The sequence below is a fragment of the Dipodomys spectabilis genome, unplaced genomic scaffold (assembly GCF_019054845.1).
Source record: "Dipodomys spectabilis isolate Male_0828 unplaced genomic scaffold, ASM1905484v1 ptg000034l, whole genome shotgun sequence".
Classification (NCBI taxonomy): Eukaryota; Metazoa; Chordata; class Mammalia; order Rodentia; family Heteromyidae; genus Dipodomys; species Dipodomys spectabilis.
The window spans coordinates 4,044,892-4,068,415 of NW_024870711.1; the positions used below are offsets into that span (position 1 = coordinate 4,044,892).

Here is a 23,524-nt window from a genome sequence, read left to right on the forward strand (position 1 = left end):
ACAGACAAGAGAACATCGGTGATCCCGGATACGTGGCGGGGCTGAAAGCAGGGAGAATTCATCTCCATGAGGCCAACTGCATTCTGAGCCCAGAGGGCTCCTGTCACCTGAATCACTGTGCAACTATATTCTGGGTCTTTACCTTAAGTCTGTGATACCTGGTGTCTGGGGGCTTCTGAAGGTTGGGATATCTTCTCAGACTGACATTCAATTCTTTAGAGATTGGGCAAAGAGAAAAAAACTAATAAAAGCTACCTGTAGGTACTTAAAGCCAAGATGCCATAGAAAGCCAGAGGCCAACCCTGAGGCATTTTTGAGTATGACTGAATATTAGGAACAATTGGAAAAGAGTAAAGACAGGGAATTGTATCAAAATGAAAGTAAAATAAGACCAGAGGAACAGATGTCCTTCCTAAGATTAAGAAAACACTAAAATAGATAGTTCTAGCTAATAAGAAATTAAAATTGGCACTCATTATGAACTGTTAAATCGTGTATATGCACTACCAGTACTCGTATAAATGCCATAACCCTGTGCATGCACATAACAGAAAGGAGTTGTTTCTGCAGGTAAGAGGTGTGGTAGGTTAGCAGCAGACCAGGCATTGGTGGGGAGGTGAGGCCACTGAGTCACTGAGAAGCAACCTTCTTTTTCCTCCAAAGGAGGCTGGGAGACATGGGACTCTGCCCTGCTCCTGAGATGGGCGCCCAGCTCCTGCACATGGCCTTCTGTCTCCTGTGGGCAGGTGAGGGATGGCTTCAGGTGGGCACCTCACTGCCTCCCACCCCAGGGCATCCCCGGCTTCTCCTTGACAGGCCCCTTCAGACTTGGGTCATTCTCTGTTACAGGACACATGGAGGCTGCCATCAGCCAACGTCCAAGACACAAGCTCACAGAGACAGGAAGACAGGTGAATTTGAGCTGTCACCAGAATGACAACCATGACTATATGTACTGGTATCGACAAGACCCTGGACATGGGCTGAGGCTCCTCCATTATTCAAATGCAGAGAGAAGCACTGTAAAAGGAGACATCCCCGACGGGTACAGTGTGTCCAGACCACGCATGGAGAACTTCTCCCTCACTGTGGACTCAGCCACCCCCTCCCACACAGCTGTGTACTGGTGTGCCAGCAGTGTCTCCACAGTGCTGCGGGGCTGCCTCCTCTCTGCACAGAAAGTGTCAGGGGAGACGGAGGGCGTCTGCTCGCCCCTTTGAAGTCTCCAGTCTCAACAGCAGTGTGTGCCAACTCGTTCCTTCTCAGCCCCTATCAGACCAGAGCTTGGGGTCCACAGGGTACAGATGTCCTTGCTTAAACACGCGTGCACCCTGGTGGTGCGATTACTTGTTCTGGATGACAGTGGGCACTGAATTAGCATTGAATCGAATTGATCTTCAACAGTGGCAGGAAGATGCTCCTGGCAGAGTGGGATTTTATAGATGGAAGATATACAACAGAGTTATCCATGAACTTTAGCATCTGTTTTTTTTTTTTTTTTGTATTAGTCAGTTTCCTATCACTGTGACATAACTTCTGAGTAAACCTAAGGAGAATATGTTTATTTACTTGAGTCACAATCTTAGGCAATTAAGTCAGTGTTCACTTGGCTGTGTTGTTTCCACTAGAGAAGTTAGGCATCATGGTGGGGAGAACATAGCATAGCAGAGTTGATTGCTCCATGGCAGCCCGGCAGCAGACAAGGAGGGAGCAAAGAATAAGGGGAGAGTAAGAACGTAGGAAGGAAGGACGGAAGGACGGAAGGATGGAAGGAAGGAAGGAAGGAACGAAGAAGCACGCAAGCAAGCAAGCAAGCAAGAAAACCAAGATGGAAGGAAGGATGAAAGGATGGAAAAGAAGGGAAGAAATATTACAAAAATATTTGTAGATGGAAGTGGTGCTGTGGTTCAAGTGGTAGAGTGCTAGCCTTAAGCTGAAAAGCTAAGGGATAGCGCCCAGGCCCAGAGTTCAAGCCCATGACCGAGAAAAAAATACATGTAGAGAAGAGAGAGGGAGAGAGAGACAGAGATAGAAAGAGAGAGAATAAACACAAAGTTGCACATAATTCAGGACATGTCCCAGGGAGCAACTTCCAACAACTAGGCTCCCAATTGTCATCTTGTCATTTTTCTCCATCCCTCACTAGTTGATTCAGAACAGACACCGTTAGTACAATGATCCATGAAGGAAACTGGAGCCCCAGTGATGGGACCCCAAAGTCCTGCTCCTGATCACTGCCTGCACACAGGACCACATTCTTGAGTGCTGATGCAACACTGTACCTCTAAACTATAACAACATTTCTGAGCTGTTTTCGTTCTGTAGCATTGCTCACCTCCTCTAATAAATTTGGCAGAGAATTCTTATCACTAGATAACTGAAAGACAGCCCATGAGAACCTGGAGAAAGAGAAAGGCTCAAAGGGATGGGTAGTTACATGGCAGAGGGAAGCTCACTAGCTCATAGCTTGAATTTCAGTTGCTTTGGTAGAGGCAAGAAGAAATATCCAGGAGATCTGGAAATGTGGAGGGAGCCTCAACTCCTAAAGTGTTGGAACAGTTCGTGCCTTTCCACAGGCCATGACTGTGCACAGCCTCAAGAGCTCTGTGGGCTTGCAGCTATTGGACAGGAAGACAGAGGCCTCCATGGAGATGTCACATAGCATCATGGTGGGGGCTGCTGGGTGGGGACACAGAAGCTCCTCCTCTGCTGCATTCCCCAGGACAGAGAGCTGGGAGCACCTCCTGCACTGCCTCACCATGAGCACCAGCCTGCCAGCCTGGGTGTCCCTGTGTCTTCTGGGGATGGGTGAGTCCTCACATCCCCACCATCTCCTTGTCACATCCCCCCAAGATCATCTCCACTGTTTCCACCCGGATTCTTTGTCTTTTCCTCCACAGCACTCACAGAAGCTGGGGTCACTCAGTCTCCCAGATACAAGGTCACGGAGAAAAGCCAAGCTGTGTCTCTTTGGTGTGATCCAGTTTCTGGTCACAACGTCCACTTCTGGTATAGGCAGACCCCGGGACAGGGCCCAGAGAGGCTGCTTTATTTTCAGAACAAGGCTATGAGTGAGGAAGCCCAGTTGCCCAAAGATAGGTTTTCTGCACAGAGGCCTGAAGGTGCAGACTCCACCCTGAAGATTCAGCTGCACAGCTGGAGGACTCAGCGGTGTATCTCTGTGCCAGCAGCTTAGACACAGCCAGGCAGGGACCGTTTCCTGCTGTGCACAAAGCTCTGTGCTTCTCTGCCTCTGTGCAGCTCAGAGCTGCCCTGCACAGCGCCTGCGCTTTCCTCACCATCTGAGGATTGAGGAAGGAGGCCCGTCTTCAGATGCAGGCTTCATTCATGTCAGGAGAGGGCAGGCATTGCTTCTTGAGACATGAGGGCTGCATTGTGTGAAAAGGATATCTGAGGGACTGGAAGCAATCAAGAACCGCAAAGTGACAGTCCCTCAGGAGAGACTTGGGCATCCCAGAGCCCAGATGTACTTTGTTCATAAACCATGCACTCCCAAAACAGACCGTCAACTCAGGACCATAGAGTTGGTTGATATGCTCAAATGTTTTGCTGTTTCTCTGTGGCTCCTGAGTGACTGAATGTGAGCCTTGCTGGCATCCTTGACATTAGCTTCTTGGTCTAGCTTCCAATCTTTCTTTCCATTTGGATTCTCCTTCATTTTTTGCATTATTTTATAGATTTTTCGCCCTCTGTTCATATGGAAATAACTTAATAATAATGATGTTGTGTTGGTAATGATGATGTTGATGATGGTCATTTATGTATTTTTGCCAGCAACTTCACAACTGCAGAGAAATGCACATCCTAAACCGAAGTCTTGGTTCAAATCAAAATCTGCTTTTACTAGAGCACACTTAATTTTTTTCGTTGGGACCCTCCAAGCTCTGCACTGTTTTAGGCTTGGGTCAGATGGTTGAGAGGAAACTGTGCATTATTGAAAAGTCATTGACTGGGAATGTTCTGAAGGTGTTCTCTCTTTCCCCAGCTCATCCGGGCATCTCTTCCCTCTTCATCTAGCCTACCTGCAGGCAAGATAGGTCTTGTCAATCACTGATCCTTATCTAATAAACTTGTCTGACAAAAACAGTCATGGGATGGATCAACATGACCATTAACCATGTCTTTAGCACGATTGTTACTTGGTTCTTTTCCCAACCTCCTATGTCACTTCTCATAGTTACTAAGTCCCTCATGGTATAATTTCTAGATCATTTTTAGTATCTTTGAACATAAAAATAAGATATTTAGGGAACAGTTTGCCTTATTATTTTCACCTCTGAAGGCTGTGGACAATTGCCTTTTCTTCCTCCTTCTCTTAGGGCCCGTGCACGAATGGGGGGAGAAGTCAGAGGTCTCTGAAGGTGGATGGCAGCCAGCCTTCGGGTTTCCAGTGCGAAACACTGGCGAAATATGCAGGTGTGGATGAGGAGTGAGGAGAGGGCCCAGAGACCCCGTGTGAGCTGTGGGAAGCAGCAGTGTGGGATGCGGAGGGGCTCCACCAGGCAGACCTCGCTCTGAATCAGCTGTGTTGAAATGAACTTCTGAGGAGCCATGATTTCTGCGTTCTAAGCCTCCCCATTTTCTCCTCTTACTGAGTGTGATCTTAACTCACAGTAATGTTTGTTCCTTCTTCCTGGCTCCTGATAGAAGGTGCATCTCAGGACTGCTGGCATCTTTGGCTTCATTAATATCAAGTTACTCCAGGGCTCAGTGATGTCACTGTAGCACCTCCCAGTGGGACAAGGGCTGCCCTCCTCTCCCATGGCTACTTACAAAAGACTGTGATAGGGTGACTTCCTCCTCCTCCTCCTCCTCCTCCTCCTCCTTCTCCTCTTCTTCCTCCTCTTCCTTCTCCTCCTCCTCCTCTTCTTCCTCTACCTCCTTTCCTTCTACCATGAGCACCAGGCTCCTCTGCTGGGTGGTCCTCTGCCTCCTTGGCAATGGTAAGTCATCAAGTAGCACTAAGCGAGCAGTCCTGTTGGGAGTGTGTGTGTGTGTGTGTGTGTGTGTGTCTATGTGTGTGTGTGTGTGTGTGTGTAATGATTTGAAAAAGAATGTCCTTCTGTATTCCAAGGTCATACCAAATCTGGGATCTCCCAGTCTCCTCGACACAGAGTCACAAGAGGGGACACACTGTGCTACTCAAGTGTGACCCCATTTCTGGACACGAGTGTCTTTACTGATATAGACAGACCCCGGGTCAAGGCCTAGAATACCTGACTCACTTCCAGTATGAAGTTGCTGCTGAAAAACCTGAGATGCCTGTTGAGCGGTTCTCTGCACAGAGGCTCCTTCTCGACTTTGAAGATGCAGCCTGCAGAGCAGGGAGACTCGGCCCTGACCCTGTGTGCCAGCTGTCAGACACAGTGTGCCTCAGCCCCCTCCTTCCTGAGCACAAACCATAAGGGCTCAGCCTCCTCCCACTTCCCAGAGACCCAAACTCAGGAGTTGCCTGGCCTGCTCCTCATGGAAGGGAATGAAGGATTTGGAACCAGAATGGAGATCTGGCAGCAGGAGGACAGGAAAGATCCACTGAATTACAACAACAAGGAATTCAGGATGGGGAAAAACTGGGGCTAAGCTTTCTGACATTAGCATTATAGTCAAGATTCCACATCTGGGATTGGACTTGAAAGCTTAATCTCAAAGACCGTGAGAAGTAAGTGTTCTACTGGAAGTTTATATAATTTAAATATTTACAATAAACTTTTGGGCTGAGTGTCACTAACACGCCTATACAAATCGAAGAGTTGGCCAGCAAGAACAAAGTAACACAAAGACAATTTGTAGCTATCAGTCCTTCACAAAAATGTAGGATTGTGGGCTGGGATGGTGGCTCAGTGGTAGAGCGCTTGCCTTGCATGCATGAGGCCCTGGATTCGATTCCTCAGCACCACATAAGCCAAAAGAAATAAGCCGGATATGACGCTGTGGCTCAAGTGGTAGAGCACTAGCCTTGAGCTGAAGAGCTGAGGGACAGCGCCCAAGCCCAGAGTTCAGGCCCCACGAACGGCCCCACCCCCCAAAAAAATGTAGGAGTGTAAGTAAGAATTACCATCAAAATCAATTATCTGCAAGCAATTGTCACTGTCTGTAATACACCTAAAACTATGTCCAAATGATACTTTATGAAATTTTGAAAGTCATTGCTTAATGTCCTTCTCTTTTTGCTCAATTTTATGAAATATATCTCACATGAGGTGTTAAAAGGAAGTTCAAAGATCCAAACAGCAGTATCATCTACATTGTACCTTCCTTTGAGGCTTCTAAACTACGTGTGTCAATTTACACTCACACCAGAAGAATAGCAGACTTTCAGTTTGTTCTCTGTTAGATTTACAATTGTTTCCATGTTACTTGTCTATTTTTACTATTTGTTGATTAATTGCATATATGTACATACTATGGCATGGTAATCTAATACATGTCCTTTCCTGAATAATTTATAATAATTTTTGATTAACCTAGTAGGTGCACAAATTTGTGGATGTTATTAATAACTATTTCCTCTTCAATATTTAGGAAAGCAAAAATTCTTAAGAACAAATCTCTCCATTTCACCCTTTTTTAGGTGGTAATCCATATTTGATACCAGTTTAAGACAATACAATTTCCAATTGACCTTGCTTTAATATATTTCCTTGTAAAAGTTTTGAATTGCCACTCTCACCACAACGTCCCAAGTTATAGATGTTAAATCTACAAAAGACAATGGAATTATGAAAGTGATACCCCTACACCACAGGTTGGATTGACCAAACTAAGAAAGGAACAAGAAAGACATGGAAGGAAAAAACATACCAAAATGCAGACACCAGGTAAACAGTCGAATCACATCTGAGCAGTGTCAATGTTCTTATTAAAATGCATGGACTTTGCATCCAAGTAGAAGACCACTAGAACACTCATTTGTGTGAATGTGTGAGGATTGGGGTTCAATTCCCAGCAGCCCAAAAAATAATCAAAACAAGAACAAATAATTGCAAGAAATCTTGAAGTTCCCTAGAATAAATTCTATCTTGCAAGTATAAAGAAACTGGATAGAAAAGTAAAGAGACAGGAAAAAGCAGCACACTAATACTAAATAGCCCAAATCAAGACATTAATATCAATGTTTCAGAATAAATCATATCACTTTAGAATTAAATTATACATTTTATTATATATAAAACACGTATTATATGTACTATGTCTATTATGTCCGTTTTATGAAAATGTATTTGGGAAGTATATTCATAATTCAAATAACTTCTAGGAATCAGTTAGAAAGCAGACATGATTCAACCTAAAAATTAGCAAAAGAGTTGATAGGATCTTACAAATGGAAGATACACAAGCAGGCAGCTTCCTCTTCATATGACTGCTCCACTTGCTGAGGCAGCCATGGAGAAGCCTTGTTGACTGAGGGAATCCACGGTGCTTCCCTTGTGGGCATCACCAGGGGTCAAAGACAATGACTTGCCCAGGTCACAACACACTGATGACACCTGGCATGTAATGACCCTTGGGTTTCTCCATGCTTACCACAGTATATCAAGGAAGCAAGGACTTTTCTTCTCATTTCAGACCAGAAGGGTTATTTCACACCTCCCTCATGTTTATAGACAAGAGCTGAGATTGCAAGAGACAATACTCCAGTCCTCTACAGTTGTCCTGGGGTCTCATGGACCCTGGGGCCAGCTCCTGGTTCAGGCAGTAGAGTGCCATTCCAGTAATGAGCAGAGCTGTTCACCAGAGGGCAGTGTGGGCCCACTGAGCTAGCTGCTTCCTGACTGGGAGAGTGTGGGGTCAGCCTTGGCTTGTTGTCCCAGGGAGGGAAGTGTTTAGATAAACAGACAGAGTGCTGACCTAGGAGGGGAGAATCCCCCCCACTCTTTCTCTCTCTGTTTCTCTGTGTCTCTGTCTCCCCACAGCCCTATCTCTCTTTCTCAGACCTGTGCCCTCAGTAGGGAGATGATGCCTGGGGCTGCTACCCTGGACTCTCCCCCAGGCCCTAGGCTCCTCTGTGGTATTGTCCTGTGTCTCCTGGGAGCAGGTGAGTCAGGGGCTCTGGTGGGGCAGAGCCTGGTTGCTGGAGCATCCTATGCCCTCCTGGGCTAGGGCTACATTGCTGTCTCTCCCTGCCTAGGTGTGGTGCATGCTGGGGTCCTCCAGTCCCCCAGACACCTGATCAAAGCCAAGGGAGGAAAGGCCACTCTGCAGTGCTTTCCTGACTCTGGACATAATACTGTGTACTGGTACCAGCAGGCCGAGGACCAGAGCCTCCAGTTCCTCATTTCTTATTTTGGAGAATCAGAGAGAGATAAAGGAAGCATCCCTGGGCGCTTCTCAGCTCGGCAGTTCAGTGACTATCACTCTGAGCTGAACATGAGCGCCTTGCAGCTGAAGGACTCCGCGCTGTATCTGTGTGCCAGCAGCTTGCACAGCCCTGCACAGGGACTGGCTTTCTCTACCCAAACCTTCCTGCCCCAGCTGAGGATGCCACTGAGGGAGGGGGGGGGGCTGAGGCCCAGCCTTAGCAAACCCCAGGAGCCTTCTGCAGCTGTGGTAACCCTTCTCTGTTCTGCCCAGCTCAGACAGCTTCTGAGCCCTTTATTTCCTAACTCTCTGGACCGTCTCTGCTCTGTGCATAAATGCACATTAGATATTATAATGCAAACACAGTCATTAGAATATCCTCTTTGTATACAGGAGATGTTAAGGTATGAGTTCATAGATGGAAAGCTGTAGCTCATGGATTTCATAACATTTAATATTTAAAAGGATCAGTGCTGGGATCGAAGTGTACATTCACTACTCCTAACCTGAAGTGCTCCTGGAGCTCTAGAGTGTTTTCTGGTCTGTACAATAGCAGATAGCACAGCAGTGTCTGTCCACTGCAAGATCAGCTGAGCAGCAACAGTGAGTCCCATTATGGATTGTGGTTGCTATGAGCTAGTGCCTGCCATCAACCTTCAGGACAGAGAGCATTTACCCAGAGAATGCGCCTATGATAAGCTGAAGAAGAGATACATGTTTTCAGCAAACTAAAACTTTAATTCTGTAATGAATTTCAAAATAAATAAGAAGTAGATACTTATAGCTGATACTGATACCCAAAGAAATTATTCTTTCAAAGCCTATCATAATAGGTAGATTACACCTTATTTTAAAATTGATCCTGGGAACTTTGATAGTCCCTGCACCTTTAACCCGACCCCTCAAGAAAAACGCAAGGATCAGCTAGACTCCAACATATATCCTAAAAAATTAAAAAGAGTAATGGAAGGATGTGGGTAGGGGCAGCACAGGTGAAAATGTTTCAAGGGGTGACCTTGAACACTATAATATTTCCCCATAACTGTCTTGATAAATGGAAAATCCTTTTTATATTTACATAAAGACAATAATTAAACATACTTATATGTGTATGTACATATGTTCAAAAAAGCAATCTTTCTGTCCATGGCTTGGCCCAACCATGCTCCACAGGCTCCTTTTGTTGGTGTCTCTTGGGCTCTAGGACCAGCTGGGTCTTCCAAGGCCAGAGCACTAGGCTCTCATTGGATTCTGTCCACCTGCTGTGTCTAGTCCGGTTCTGTATTCCTCCTCACTAGACCAAGAGGGCAGCAATGTCATCAAGATTCAGTTCCCTTGTGTGACGGCAGGATGGAGAGCTCACATTGGGTCATGGCCTACCTGGAAAATGATAACAGGCAATGAATGGTACAGCGTAGGGATACATTTTCATGATACAGAAGTTTAGGCTCCATCCATATTATTCTTTTGGTGAATGGGAATCTGTGAATGAAGACAGAGAATGTCGGTGTGATTCTGGACACAGCACTCATCTATCCTTGCTGGTCAAAATCTCCTTCCTATTAGTGATCAGCCTTCTTATCTTTGGGCAGAAAGCATGGCAGGGAGACATGAGTGATCCAAGGTCCATGGCTGGACTGAAACCAGAGAGAATTCATCTCATGAGGACACCTGGAGACCTGAGCCCAGAGCGCTGCTGTCACCCGAATCATTGTGAAACTAGATCCTGCACCCTGACCTTCACACGCTAATACCTGGATATCTGGTGACTTTTGAAGGCTGGGATATCTTCTCAGACTGACAGGTAATTATTTACCAATAGGGTAAATAGAAAATACTGAAAAAAGCTACTTACAGGTACTAAGAGCTGAGATGCCTTAGAAAGTCACAGGGCAGCAGTGTGGCTATGCTGAGTCTGCCAGAACCTTAGGAACCTTTGGAACATTGGAATGAAAGGGACTTTTATCTTAAGGGAATTTAAAGAAGACCAGAGGAACAGATGTCCTTCCTAAGATAATGAAAACACTAAAATAGATAGTTCCAGTTAATAAGAAATTAAAACTGACACTCATTATGAACTGTTAAATCGTGTATATGCACTACCAGTACTCGTATAAATGCCATAACCCTGTGCATGCACATAACAGAAAGGAGTTGTTTCTGCAGGGAAGGGGCGTGGCAGGTTAGCAGCATCCCAGGCATTGGTGGGGAGGTGAGGCCACTGAGTGACTGAGAAGCAACCTTCTTTTTCCTCCAAAGGAGGCTGGGAGACCTGGGACTCTGACCTGCTCCTGAGATGGGCGCCCAGCTGCTGCACGTGGCCTTCTGTCTCCTGTGGGCAGGTGAGGGATGGCTTCAGGTGGGCACCTCACTGCCTCCCACCCCAGGGCATCCCGGGGTTATCCCTGACAGGCCCCTTCAGGCTTGGGTCATTCTCTGTTACAGGACACATGGAGGCTGCCATCAGCCAACGTCCAAGAGACAAGCTCACAGAGACAGAAAGATAGGTGAATTTGAGTTGTCGCCAGAATGACAACCATGACTACATGTACTGGTATCGACAAGACCCTGGGCATGGGCTGAGGCTGCTCCATTACTCGTATGGAGAGAGGAGCACTGCAAAAGGAGACATCCCCGACGGGTACAGCGTGTCCAGACCATGCACGGAGGACTTCTCCCTCACTATGGACTCAGCCACCCCCTCCCACACAGCTGTGTACTGGTGTGCCAGCAGTGTCTCCACAGTGCTGCGGGGCTGCCTCCTCTCTGCACAGAAAGTGTGAGGGGAGATGGAGGGCATCTGCTCGCACCTTTGAAGTCTCTAGTCTCAACAGCAGTGTGTGCCAACAAGTTCCTTCTCAGCCCCTATCAGATCAGAGATTGGGGGCCACAGGGTACAAATGTCCTTGCTTAAAAATGTGTGCACCCTGGTGGTGCGATTCCTTGTTCTAGGTGACAGTGCCCATTGAATTAGCATTGAATCAAATTGATCTTCAACAGTGTCAGGAAGATGCTGGTGGTAGATTGGGATTTTCTGGATGGAAGATATACAACAGAGTTATAATTAGCCTTTAGGATTTATTTTATTGTATTATTGAGTTTCCCATCACTGTGACAGTAATCCCAAGGAGAAAATGTTTATTTATTTGAGTCACAATTTTAGGCATTTTAGTAAGTGTTCACTGGGCTGTGTTGTTTCTGCTAGAGAAGTTGGGCATCATGGTGGGAAGAACATAGCATAGCAGAGTTGATTGCTCCATAGCAGCCTGGCAGCAGAGATGGAGGGAGCAAAAAGGAGGGAGAGAGAAAGAACATAGACAGCAAGCAAGCAAGCCAGAAAGAAAGAAATGAAGGAAAGAAAAGAGGAGAGAAAGAATGGAAGGAAGGAACAAACGAAGGATGGAAGGAAGGAAGGAAGAAAGGACAGACACAAGGAAGGAAAAGGAAGGGAAGGAGTACTAGACAAATACATGTACAGAAGACAGAGAGAGGGAGAGACAGAGACAGAGACAGAGAGAGACAGAGAGAGAATAAGCACAAGGCATGAACCTGATTTGGGACATGTCCAAGTGAGCAACTTCCTCCAACTAGTTTCCCAACAGTTACCATCCTCAGTTTTCTCCATCCTTTACTACTTCATTCAGATCAGACACCGTTAGTACAATGATCCATGAAGGAAACTGGAGCCCCAGTGATGGGACTCCAAAGTCCTGCTTCTGATCACTGCCTGCACACAGGACCACATTCTTGAGTGCTGATGCAACACTGCACCTCTAAACTATAACAACATTTCTGAGCTGTTTTCTTTCTGTAGCATTGCTCACCTCCTCCAATAAATTTGGCAGAGAATTCTTATCACTAGATAACTGAAAGACAGCCCATGAGAACCTGGAGAAAGAGAAAGGCTCAAAGGGATGGGTAGTTACATGGCAGAGGGAAGCTCACTAGCTCATAGCTTCAATTTCAGTTGCTTTGGTAGAGGCAAGAAGAAATATCCAGGAGATCTGGAAATGTGGAGGGAGCCTCAACTCTTAAAATGTTGGAACAATATGTGCCTTTCCACAGGCTATGACTGTGCACAGCCTCAAGAGCTCTCTGGGCTTGCTGCTATTGGACAGGAAGACAGAGGCCTCCATGGAGATGTCACATAGCATCACGGTGGGGGCTGCTGGGTGGGGACACAGAAGCTCCTCCTCTGCTGCATTCCCCAGGACAGAGAGCTGGGAGCACCTCCTGCACTGCCTCACCATGGGCACCAGCCTGCCATCCTGCATGTCCCTGTGTCTCCTGGGGATGGGTGAGTCCTCACATCCCCACCATCTCCTTGTCACATCCCCCCAAGATCATCTCCACTGTTTCCACCCGGATTCTTTGTCTTTTCCTCCACAGCACTCACAGAAGCTGGGGTCACTCAGTCTCCAAGATACAAGGTCACCGAGAAAAGCCAAGCTATGTCTCTTTGGTGTGATCCAGTTTCTGGTCACAATGCCCTCTTCTGGTATAGGCAGACCCTGGGACAGGGCCCAGAGAGGCTGCTTCATTTTCAGAACATGGATGTGAGTGAGGACGCCCAGTTGCCCAAAGATCGGTTTTCTGCACAGAGGCCTGAAGGTGCAGACTCCACCCTGAAGATTCAGCTGCACAGCTGGAGGACTCAGCAGTGTATCTCTGTACCAGCAGCTTAGACACAGCCAGGCAGGGACCGTTTCCTGCTGTGCACAAAGCTCTGTGTTTCTCTGCCTCTGTGCAGCTCAGAGCTGCCCTGCACAGGGCCTGCGCTTTCCTCACCATCTGAGGAAGGAGGAGGAGGCCCGTGTTCAGATGCAGGCTTCACTCATGTCAGGAGAGGGCAGGCATTGCTTCTTGAGACATGAGTGCTGCAAACGTGTGAAAAGGATATCTGAGGGACTGGAAGCAATCAAGAACCCCAAAGTGACAGTCCCTCAGGAGAGACCTGGTGTCCCAGAGCCCAGATCTAACTGGTCCATAAACCATGCACTCCCAAAACACACACAGCCAACTCAGGACCATAGAGTTGGTTGATATGCTCGACTGTTTGGCTGTTTCTCTGTGGCTCCTGAGTGACTGAATGTGAGTCTTTCTGGCATCCTTGGCATTAGCTTCTTGGTCTACCTTCCTGTCTTTCTTTCCACGTGCATTTTCCTGCATTTTCTGCATTATTTTATAGATTTTTCACCCTCTGTTCATATGGAAATAACTTAATAATAATGATGTTGTGTTGGTGATGATGATGATGGTCATTTATGTATTTTTGCCAGCAACTTCACAACTACAGAGAAATGCACATCGTAAACCAAAGTCTTGATTCAAACCAAATTCTGCTTTTACTAGAGCACCCTTAAGTTTTTCATTGGGACCCTCCCAACCCTGCAATATTTTAGGCTTGGGTCTGATAGTTGAGAGGGAACAGTGCATTATTGGAAAGTCATTGACTGGGAATGTTCTGAAGGTGTTCTCTCTTTCCCCAGCCCATCCTGGCATCTCTTCCCTCTTCATCTAGCCTACCTGCAGGCAAGATAGGTCCTGTCAATCACTGATCCCTACCTAATAAACTTGTCTGACAAAACCAGTCATGGGATGGATCAACATGACCATTAACCGTGTCTTTAGCACGATTGTTACTTGGTTCTTTTCCAAATCTCCTATGTGACTTCTCATAGTTACTAAGTCCCTCATGATATAATTTCTAGAGTCTCCCTGACACAGAGTCACAAAGAGGGGACACACTGTGCTACTCAGGTGTGATCCCATTTCTGGACACGAGCGTCTTTATTGGTATAGACAGACCCCGGGTCAAGACCTAGAGTACCTGACTCACTTCCAGTATGAAGTTGCTGCAGAAAAACCTGAGATGCCTGTTGAGTGGTTCTGTGCACAGACGCCCAATGGCTCCTTCTCAACTTTGAAGACGCAGCCTGCAGAGTAGGGAGACTCGGCCCTGTACCTGTGTGCCAGCTGCCAGACACAGTGTGCCTCAGCCCCCTCCTTCCTGAGCACAAACCATAAGGGCTCAGCCTCCTCCCACTTCCCAGAGACCCAAACTCAGGAGTTGCCTGGCCTGCTCCTCATGGAAGGGAATGAAGGATTTGGAACCAGAATGGAGATCTGACAGCAGGAGGACAGGAAAGATCCACTGAATTTCTGCAACAAAGAATTCAGGATGGGGAAAAACTGGGGTTTAGCTTTCTGACGTTACAATTATAGTCAAGATTCCACATCTGGGATTGGACTTGAAAGCTTAATCTCAAAGACCATGAGAAATAAGTGTTCTAATTGAAGTTTATATAATTGAACATATTTACAATAAACTTTTAGGCTGAGTGTCACTAAAACTCATATACAAATTGAAGAGTTGGCCAGCCAGAACAAAGTAACACTAAGACAATTTGTAGCTATCAGTCCTTTACAAAAATGTTGTATTGTGGGCTGGGAAGGTGGCTCAGTGGTAGAGCGCATGCCTTGCATGCATGAGGACCTGAGTTCGATTCGTCAGCATCACATAAGCAAAAAGAGAAAGGTGGAAGTGGTGCTGTGGGTCAAATGGTAGAGCACTAGCCTTGAGCTGAAGAGCTGAGGAGCAGCGCCCAGGTCCAGAGTTCAGGCCCCACGACTGGACCCCCCCCCAAAAAAAAGAAGGTAAGATTGTAAGTAAGAATTACCATCAAAATCAATTATCCACAAGCAATTGTCACTATTTGTAATACACCTAAACTATGTCCATATGATACTTTATGAATTTTTGAAAGTCATTGCTTAATGTCCTTCTCTTTTTGCTCAATTTTATGAAATATATCTCACATGAGGTGTTAAAAGGAAGTTCAAAGATCCAAACAGTATCATCTACATTGTACCTTCCTTGGAGTCTTCTAAACTACGTGTGTCAATTTACACTCACACCAGAGGAATAGCAGACTTTCAGTTTGTTCTCTGTTAGATTTACAATTGTTTCCATGTTACTTGTCTATTTTTACTATTTGTTGATTAATTGCATATATGTACATACTACAGCATGGTAATCTAATATATGTCCTCTATAGAATAATTTAAAATAATTTTTGATTAACTTATTGTATTTGCACAAATTTATGGATGTCATAAATAACTATGTCCTGTTCAATATTTTGAAAAGCAAAAGTTCTTAAGAATAAATCTCTCCATTTCACCCTCTTTTAGGTGGTAATCCATATTTGATACCGGTTTAAGACAATATGATTTCCAAATGACCTTGCTTTCCTATATTTCCTTGTAAAAGTTTTGAATTACCACTCTCACCACAACATCCCAAGTTATAGTTGTTAAATCCACAAAAGACAATGGAATTATGAAAATGGTGTCCCTACCCCACAGGTTGGATTGACCAAACTAAGAAAGGAACAAGAAAGACATGGAAGGAAAAAGCATACAAAATGCAGACACCAGATAAACAGTCGAATCATATCTGAGCAGGTTCAATGTTCTTATTAAAAGGCATGGACGTTGCATCTAAGTAGAAGGCCACTAGACCATTCATTTGTGTGAATGTGTGAGGTTCGGGGTTCAATCCCCAGCAGCCCAAAAAATAATCAAAACAAGAACAAATAACTGCAACAAATCAAGATGTCCCCTAGAAGAAATTCAATTTGCAAGTATAAAGAAACAGGATAGAAAAGTAAAGAGACAGGAAAAAGTAGCATACTAATACTAATGGCCCAAATCAAGACATTAAAATCAATGTTTCAGAATAAATCATATCACTTTAGAATTAAATTATACATTTTATTATATATAAAACACGAATTATATGTACTATGTCTATTATGTCTGTTTTATGAAAATGTATTTGGGAAGTATATTCATAATTCAAATAACTTCTAGGAATCAGTTAGAAAGAAGACATGATTCAACCTAAAAATTAGCAAAACAGTTGATAGGATCTTACAAATGGAAGATACACAAGCAGGCAGCTTCCTCTTCATATGACTGCTCCATTTGCTGCGGCAGCCATGGAGAAGCCTTGTTGACTGAGGGAATCCACGGTGCTTCCCTTGTGGGCATCACCAGGGGTCAAAGACAATGACTTGCCCAGGTCACAACATACTGATGACACCTGGCATGTAATGACTCTTGGGATTCTCCATGCTTACTAGAGTATATGAAGGAAGGAAGGACTTTTCTTCTCATTTAAGACAAGAAGGGTTGTTGCACACCTCCCTCATGTTTATAGACAAGAGCTGAGATTGCAAGAGACAATCCTCCAGTCTTCTGGGGCTGTCCTGGAGTCTGGAGGACCCTGGGGACAGCTCCTGGTTCAGGCAGTAGAGTGCCATTCCAATAATGAGCAGAGCTGATCACCAGGGGGCAGTGTGGACCCACTGAGCCAGCTGCTGCTTGACTGGGAGAGTGTGGGTTCAGCCTTGGCTTGTTGTCCCAGGCAGGGATGTGTTTAGATAAAAAGGAGTGCTGGCCCAGGAGCTGAGAATCATCCTCCCCCCCCCTTTCTCTCTCTGTTTCTTTGTCTCTCTGTCTCCCCACACCCCTCTCTCTCTTTCTCAGACCTGTGCCCTCAGTAGGGAGATGATGCCTGGGGCTGCTCCCCTGGACTCTGCCCCAGGCCCCAGGCTCCTCTGTGGTGTTGTCCTGTGTCTCCTGGGAGCAAGTGAGTCAGGGGCTCTGGTGGGGCAGAGCCTGGTTGCTGGAGCATCCTATGCCCTCCTGGGCTAGGGCTTCATTGCTGTCTCTTCCTGCCTAGGTGTGGTGCATGCTGGGGTCCTCCAGTCCCCCAGACACCTGATCAAAGCCAAGGGAGGAAAGGCCACTCTGCAGTGCTCTCCTGACTCTGGACATGATACTGTGTACTGGTACCAGCAGGCCGAGGACCAGAGCCTCCAGTTCCTCATTTCCTATTTTCGAGAGTCAGAGAGAGAGAAAGGAAGCATCCCTGGCCGCTTCTCAGCTCGGCAGTTCAGTGACTATCACTCTGAGCTGAACATGAGCGCCTTGGAGCTGAGGGACTCCGCGCTGTATCTATGTGCCAGCAGCTTGCACAGCCCTGCACAGGTACTGGCTTTCTCTACCCAAACCTTCCTGCCCCAGCTGAGGATGTCACTGAGGGAGGGGCGGGGCTGAGGCCCAGCCTTAGCAAACCCCAGGAGCCCTCTCCAGCTGTGGTAACCCTTCTCTGTCCTGCCCAGCTCAGACAGCTTCTGAGCCCTTTATTTCCTAACTCTCTGGACCGTCTCTGCTCTGTGTCCTAATGCACATTAGATATTATAATGCAAACAAAGACATTAGGGTATCCTCTTTATATGTGGGAGATGTTAAGGTATCAGTTCATAGATGGAAAGCTGTAACTCATGGAATTTTGTAACATTTAAGGGATATGAAGGGTAAACAACGGAGGAGGCTGCAATGCTTGATAAGAAATGTACTCATTATCTTGCCCATGTAATTGTAAGCCCTCTGTACAATATGTTCACAAGAAATAAAAATTAATATTAAAAAAATGATCACTGCTGGGATAGAAGTGTACATTCACCACCCCTAACCTGAAGTGCTCCTGAGGCTCTAAAGTGTTTTCTGGTCTGTGCAATAGCAGATAGCACAGCAGTGTCTGTCCACTGCAAGATCAGCTGAGCAGCAATGGTAAGTCCCATTATGGATTGTGGTTGCTATGAGCTAGTGCCTGCCATCAACTTTCAGGACAGAGAGCATTTACCCAGAGAATGAGCCCTATGATAAGTTGAAGAAGAGGTACATGTTTTCAGCAAACTAAAATTTTAATTCTGTAATGAATTTCAAAAGAAATGAGAAGTAGATATTTATAGCTGATACTGATACCCAAAGAAATTATTCTTTCAAAGCCTATCATAACAGGTAGATTACACCTTATGTTAAAATTGATCCTGGGAACTTTGATAGTCCCTGCACCTTTAACCCGACCCCTCAAGAAAAATGCAAGTCTCAGCTAGACTCCAATATGTATCCTACAAAATTAAAAAGAGTAATGGAAGGATGTGGGTAGGGGCAGCACAGGTGAAAATGTTTCAAGGGGTGACCTTGATCACTACACCATTGCCCCATAACTGTCTTGTTAAATGGAAAATCCTTTTTATATTTACATAAAGACAATAATTTAACATACATATATGTATATGTACATATGTTCAAAAAAGAAATCTTTCTTTCCATGGCTTGGCCCAACCATGCTCCACAGGCTCCTTTTGTTGGTGTCTCTTGGGCTCTAGGACCAGCTGGGTCTTCCAAGGCCAGAGCACTAGGCTCTCATTGGATTCTGTCCACCTGCTGTGTCTAGTCCGATTCTGTATTCCTCCTCACTAGACCAAGAGGGCAGCAATGTCATCAAGATTCAGTCCCCTTGTGTGACCGCAGGATGGAGAGCTCACAGTGAGTCATGGCCTACCTGGAAAATGATAACAGGCAATGAATGCTACAGGGTAGGGATGTATTTTCATGATACAGAACTTTAGGCTCCATCCATATTATTCTTTTGGTGAATGGGAGTCTGTGAATGAAGAAGACAGAGAATGTCGGTGTGATTCTGGACACAGCAGTCATCTATCTTTGCTGGTCAAAATCTCCTTCTTACTAGTAATCAGCCTTCTTACCCTTGGGCAGAAAGCACGGAATGGGGACATGAGTGATCCAGGCTCCATGGTGGACTGAAACCAGGGAGAATTCATCTCCTGAGGACACCTGGAGACCTGAGCCCAGAGGGCTGCTGTCACCAGAATCACTGTGAAACTAGATCCTGCACCCTGACCTTCACACGCTAATACCTGGATGTCTGGTGGCTTTTGAAGGCTGGGATACTTTCTCAGAATGACAGGTAATTATTTACCAATAGGGTAAATAAAAATACTTAAAAAAGCTACTTATAGGTCCTGAGAGCTAAGATGCCTTAGAAAGTCACAGGGCAGCAGTGCGGCTCTGCTGAGTCTGCCAGAACCTTAGGAACAATTGGAACAGTGGAATGAAAGGGACTTTTATCTTAAGGGAATTTAAAGATGACCAGGGGAACAGATGTCCTTCCTAAGAATATGAAAACACTAAAATAGATAGTTCCAGTTAATAAGAAATTAAATCTGGCACTCATTATGAACTGTTAAATCGTGTATATGCACTAACAGTACTCGTATAAATGCCATAACCCTGTGCATGCACATAACAGAAAGGAGTTGTTTCTGCAGGTAAGAGGTGTGGTAGGTTAGCAGCAGCCCAGGCATTGGTGGGGAGGTGAGGCCACTGAGTCACTGAGAAGCAACCTTCTTTTTCCTCCAAAGGAGGCTGGGAGACATGGGACTCTGCCCTGCTCCTGAGATGGACACCCAGCTCCTGCACATGGCCTTCTGTCTCCTGTGGGCAGGTGAGGGATGGCTATAGGTGGGCCCCTCACTGCCTCCCACCCCAGGGCATCCCCGGCTTCTCCCTGACAGGCCCCGTCAGGCTTGGGTCATTCTCTGTTACAGGACACATGGAGGCTGCCATCAGCCAACATCCAAGACACAAGCTCACAGAGACAGGAAGACAGGTGAATTTGAGCTGTCGCCAGAATGACAACCATGACTACATGTACTGGTATCGACAAGATCCTGGACATGGGCTGAGGCTGCTCCATTATTCAAATGCAGAGAGAAGCACTGTAAAAGGAGACATCCCCGACGGGTACAGCGTGTCCAGACCACGCACGGAGGACTTCTCCCTCACTGTGGACTCAGCCACCTCCTCCCACACAGCTGTGTACTGCTGTGCCAGCAGTTTCTCCACAGTGCTGTGCAGCTGCCTCCTCTCTGCACAGAAAGTGTGAGGGGAGACAGAGGGCATCTGCTCGCCCCTTTGAAGTCTCCAGTCTGAACAGCAGTGTGTGCCAACTCGTTCCTTCTCAGCCCCTATCAGACCAGAGCTTGGAGGCTGCAGGATACAGATGTCCTTGCTTAAACACGCGTGCACCCTGGTGGTGCGATTACTTGTTCTGGATGACAGTGGCCATTGAATTAGCATTGAATCAAATTGATCTTCAACAGTGGCAGGAAGATGCTCCTGGCAGAGTGGGATTTTATAGATGGAAGATATACAACAGAGTTATCCGTGAACTTTAGGATCTGTTTTATTGTATTAGTCAGTTTCCTATCCCTATGACATAACGTCTGAGTAAACCTAAGGAGAAAATTGTATTTTTTTGACTCACAATCTTAGGCATTTTAGACAGTGTTCACTTGGCTGTGTTGTTTCCACTAGAGAAGTTAGGCGTCATGGTGGGGAGAACATAGCATAGCAGAGTTGATTGCTCCATAGCAGCCTGGCAGCAGAGATGGAGGGAGCAAAGAGGAAGGAGAGAGAAAGAACATAGGAAGGAAGGAAAGAAGGCAGGAAGGAAGGCAGGAAGGAAGGAAGGAAGGTGGGAAGGAAGGAAGGAAGGAAGGAAGGAAGGAAGGAAGGAAGGAAGGAAGGAAGGAAGGAAAGAAAATAAAAAGAAAGAATGAAGGAAGCAAGCAAGCATGCCAAGATGGAAGGAAGGATGCAAGGAAGGAAAAGAAGGGAAGAAATATTACAAAAATACTTGTAGATGGAAGTGGCTCGGTTGCTCACGTGGTAGAGTGCTAGCTTTAAGCTGAAGAGTTGAGGGATAGCACCCAGTCCCAGAGTTCAAGCCCCATGACCAATAAAAAAAATACATGTAGACAAGAGAGAGAGAGAATAAACACAAGTTATGCACATAATTTAGGACATGTCCAAGGGAGCAACTTCCTCCAACTAGGTTCCCAATTGTCATGTTCTCAGTTTTGCTCATCCCTCACCAGTTCATTCAGATCAGAAACCATGAATACAATGATCCATGAAGGAAACTGGAGGCCCAGTGATGGGACCACAAAGTTCCTGCTTCTGATCACTGCCTGCACACAACACCACATTCTTGAATGCAACACTGCACCTCTACACTATAAAAATATTTCTGAGCTGTTTTCGTTCTGTAGCATTGCTCACGACCTCTATAAATTTGGCAGAGAATTCTTATCACTAGATAACTGAAAGACAGCCCATGAGAACCTGGAGAAAGGGAAAGGCTCAAAGGGATGGGTAGTTACATGGCAGAGGGAAGCTCACTAGCTGATAGCTTGAATTTCAGTTGCTTTGGTAGAGGCAAGAAGAAATATCCAGGAGATCTGGAAATGTGCAGGGAGCCTCAACTCCTAAAGTGTTGGAACAGTTCGTGCTTTTCCACAGGCCATGACTGTGCACAGCCTCAAGAGCTCTGTGGGCTTGCAGCTATTGGACAGGAAGACAGAGGCCTCCGTGGAGATGTCACATAGCATCACGGTGGGGGCTGCTGGGTGGGGACACAGAAGCTCCTCCTCTGCTGCATTCCCCAGGACAGAGAGCTGGGAGCACCTCCTGCACTGCCTCACCATGGGCACCAGCCTGCCAGCCTGGGTGTCCCTGTGTCTCCTGGGGATGGGTGAGTCCTCACATCCCCACCATCTCCTTGTCACATCACCCCCCAAGATCATCTCCACTGTTTCCACCCAGATTCTTTGTCTTTTCCTCCACAGCACTCACAGAAGCTGGGGTCACTCAGTCTCCCAGATACAAGATCACAGAGAAAAACCAAGCTGTGTCTCTTTGGTGTGATCCAGTTTCTGGTCACAATGTCCTCTTCTGGTACAGGCAGAGCCCGGGACAGGGCCCAGAGAGGCTGCTTTATTTTCAGAACAAGGATATGAGTGAGGATGCCCAGTTGCCCAAAGATCGGTTTTCTGCACAGAGGCCTGAAGGTGCAGACTCCACCCTGAAGATTCAGCCTGCACAGCTGGAGGACTCAGCGGTGTATCTCTGTGCCAGCAGCTTAGACACAGCCAGGCAGGGACCGTTTCCTGCTGTGCACAAAGCTCTGTGCTTCTCTGCCTCTGTGCAGCTCAGAGCTGCCCTGCACAGAGCCTGCACTTTCCTCACCATCTGAGGAAGGAGGAGGAGGCCCGTCTTCAGATGCAGGCTTCACTCATGTCAGGAGAGGGCAGGCATTGCTTCTTGAGACATGAGGGCTGCATTGTGTGAAAAGGATATCTGAGGGACTGGAAGCAATCAAGAACCCCAAAGTGACAGTCCCTCAGGAGAGACCTGGGCATCCCAGAGCCCAGATCTAACTGGTCCATAAACCATGCACTCTCAAAACACACAGCCAACTCAGGATCATAGAGTTGGTTGATATGCTCAACTGTTTTGCTGTTTCTCTGTGGCTCCTGTGTGACTGAATGTAAGCCTTGGTGGCATCCTTAGCATTAGCTTTTTAGTCTAGCTTCCTGTTTTTCTTTCCATGTGGATTCTCGTGCATTTTCTGCATTATGTTAGAGATTTTTCACTTTCTGTTCGCATGGAAATAAGTTAATAATAATGATGTTGTGTTGGTGATGATGATGATGATGATGGTCATTTATGTATTTTTGCCAGCAACTTCACAACTACAGAGAAATGCACATCCCAAATCGAAGTCTTGATTCAAAACAAATTCTGCTGTTTACTACAGCACTCTTAAGTTTTTCATTGGGATCCTCCCAGCCCTGCACTGTTTTAGGCTTGGGTCAAATGGTGGAGAGGGAACAGTGCATTATTCAAGTCATTGATTGGGAATGTTCTGAAGGTGATCTCTCTCTCCCCAGCCCATCCTGGCATTTCTTCCCTCTTCATCTAGCCTACCTGCAGGCAAGATAGGTCTTGTCAATCACTGATCATTATCTAATAAACTTGTCTGACAAAAAACCAGTTATGGGATGGATCAACATGACCATTAACCATGTCTTTAGCACGATTGTTACTTGGTTCTTTTCCCTACCTCCTATGTCACTTCTCATAGTTACCAAGTCCCTCATGGTATAATTTCTAGATCATCTTTAGTGTCTTTGTACATAAAAACAAGATATTTAGGGAAGAGTTTGCCCTATTATTTTCACCTCTGAAGGCTGTGGGCAATTGCCTTTTCTTCCTCCTTCACTTAGGGCCAGTTCACGAATGGGGGGAGAAGTCAGAGGTCTGCGAAGGTGGATGGCAGCCAGCCTTAGGGTTTCCAGTGCGAAACACTGGTGAAATATGCAGGTGTGGATGAGGAGTGAGGAGAGGGCCCAGAGACCCCGTGTGAGCTGTGGGCAGCAGCAGTGTGGGATGCGGAGGGGCTCCACCAGGCAGACCTCGCTCT

General features: G+C 46.2%; 1 protein-coding gene, 1 non-coding gene, 3 pseudogenes and 5 gene segments (V, D, J or C); 9 read left to right on the forward strand and 1 right to left on the reverse strand.

The window, feature by feature from the left end:
- Nucleotides 1-23,524, reverse strand: part of LOC122105767 (cationic trypsin-3) — a 229,544-nt gene that overhangs the window by 66,833 nt on the left and 139,187 nt on the right. The gene's annotated exons all lie outside the window — the stretch shown is intronic.
- Nucleotides 567-1,220, forward strand: LOC122105800. The segment is given in 2 exon segments: nucleotides 567-746; nucleotides 850-1,220. Coding segments are annotated over 2 exon segments (441 nt in total).
- Nucleotides 2,760-3,306, forward strand: LOC122105801 (annotated as a pseudogene).
- LOC122105802 lies at nucleotides 7,816-10,070 on the forward strand. The segment is given in 3 exon segments: nucleotides 7,816-8,056; nucleotides 8,150-8,451; nucleotides 9,912-10,070. Coding segments are annotated over 3 exon segments (543 nt in total).
- LOC122105803 lies at nucleotides 10,577-11,102 on the forward strand (annotated as a pseudogene).
- LOC122105804 lies at nucleotides 12,508-14,266 on the forward strand (annotated as a pseudogene).
- Trnaa-ugc lies at nucleotides 14,773-14,842 on the forward strand. Its single transcript has one exon. It is a non-coding gene; the product is annotated as a tRNA-Ala (tRNA).
- On the forward strand, nucleotides 16,845-19,002 carry LOC122105805. The segment is given in 3 exon segments: nucleotides 16,845-16,975; nucleotides 17,069-17,376; nucleotides 18,799-19,002. Coding segments are annotated over 3 exon segments (594 nt in total).
- Nucleotides 19,615-20,143, forward strand: LOC122105806. The segment is given in 2 exon segments: nucleotides 19,615-19,702; nucleotides 19,806-20,143. Coding segments are annotated over 2 exon segments (408 nt in total).
- On the forward strand, nucleotides 21,726-22,344 carry LOC122105777. The segment is given in 2 exon segments: nucleotides 21,726-21,793; nucleotides 21,888-22,344. Coding segments are annotated over 2 exon segments (456 nt in total).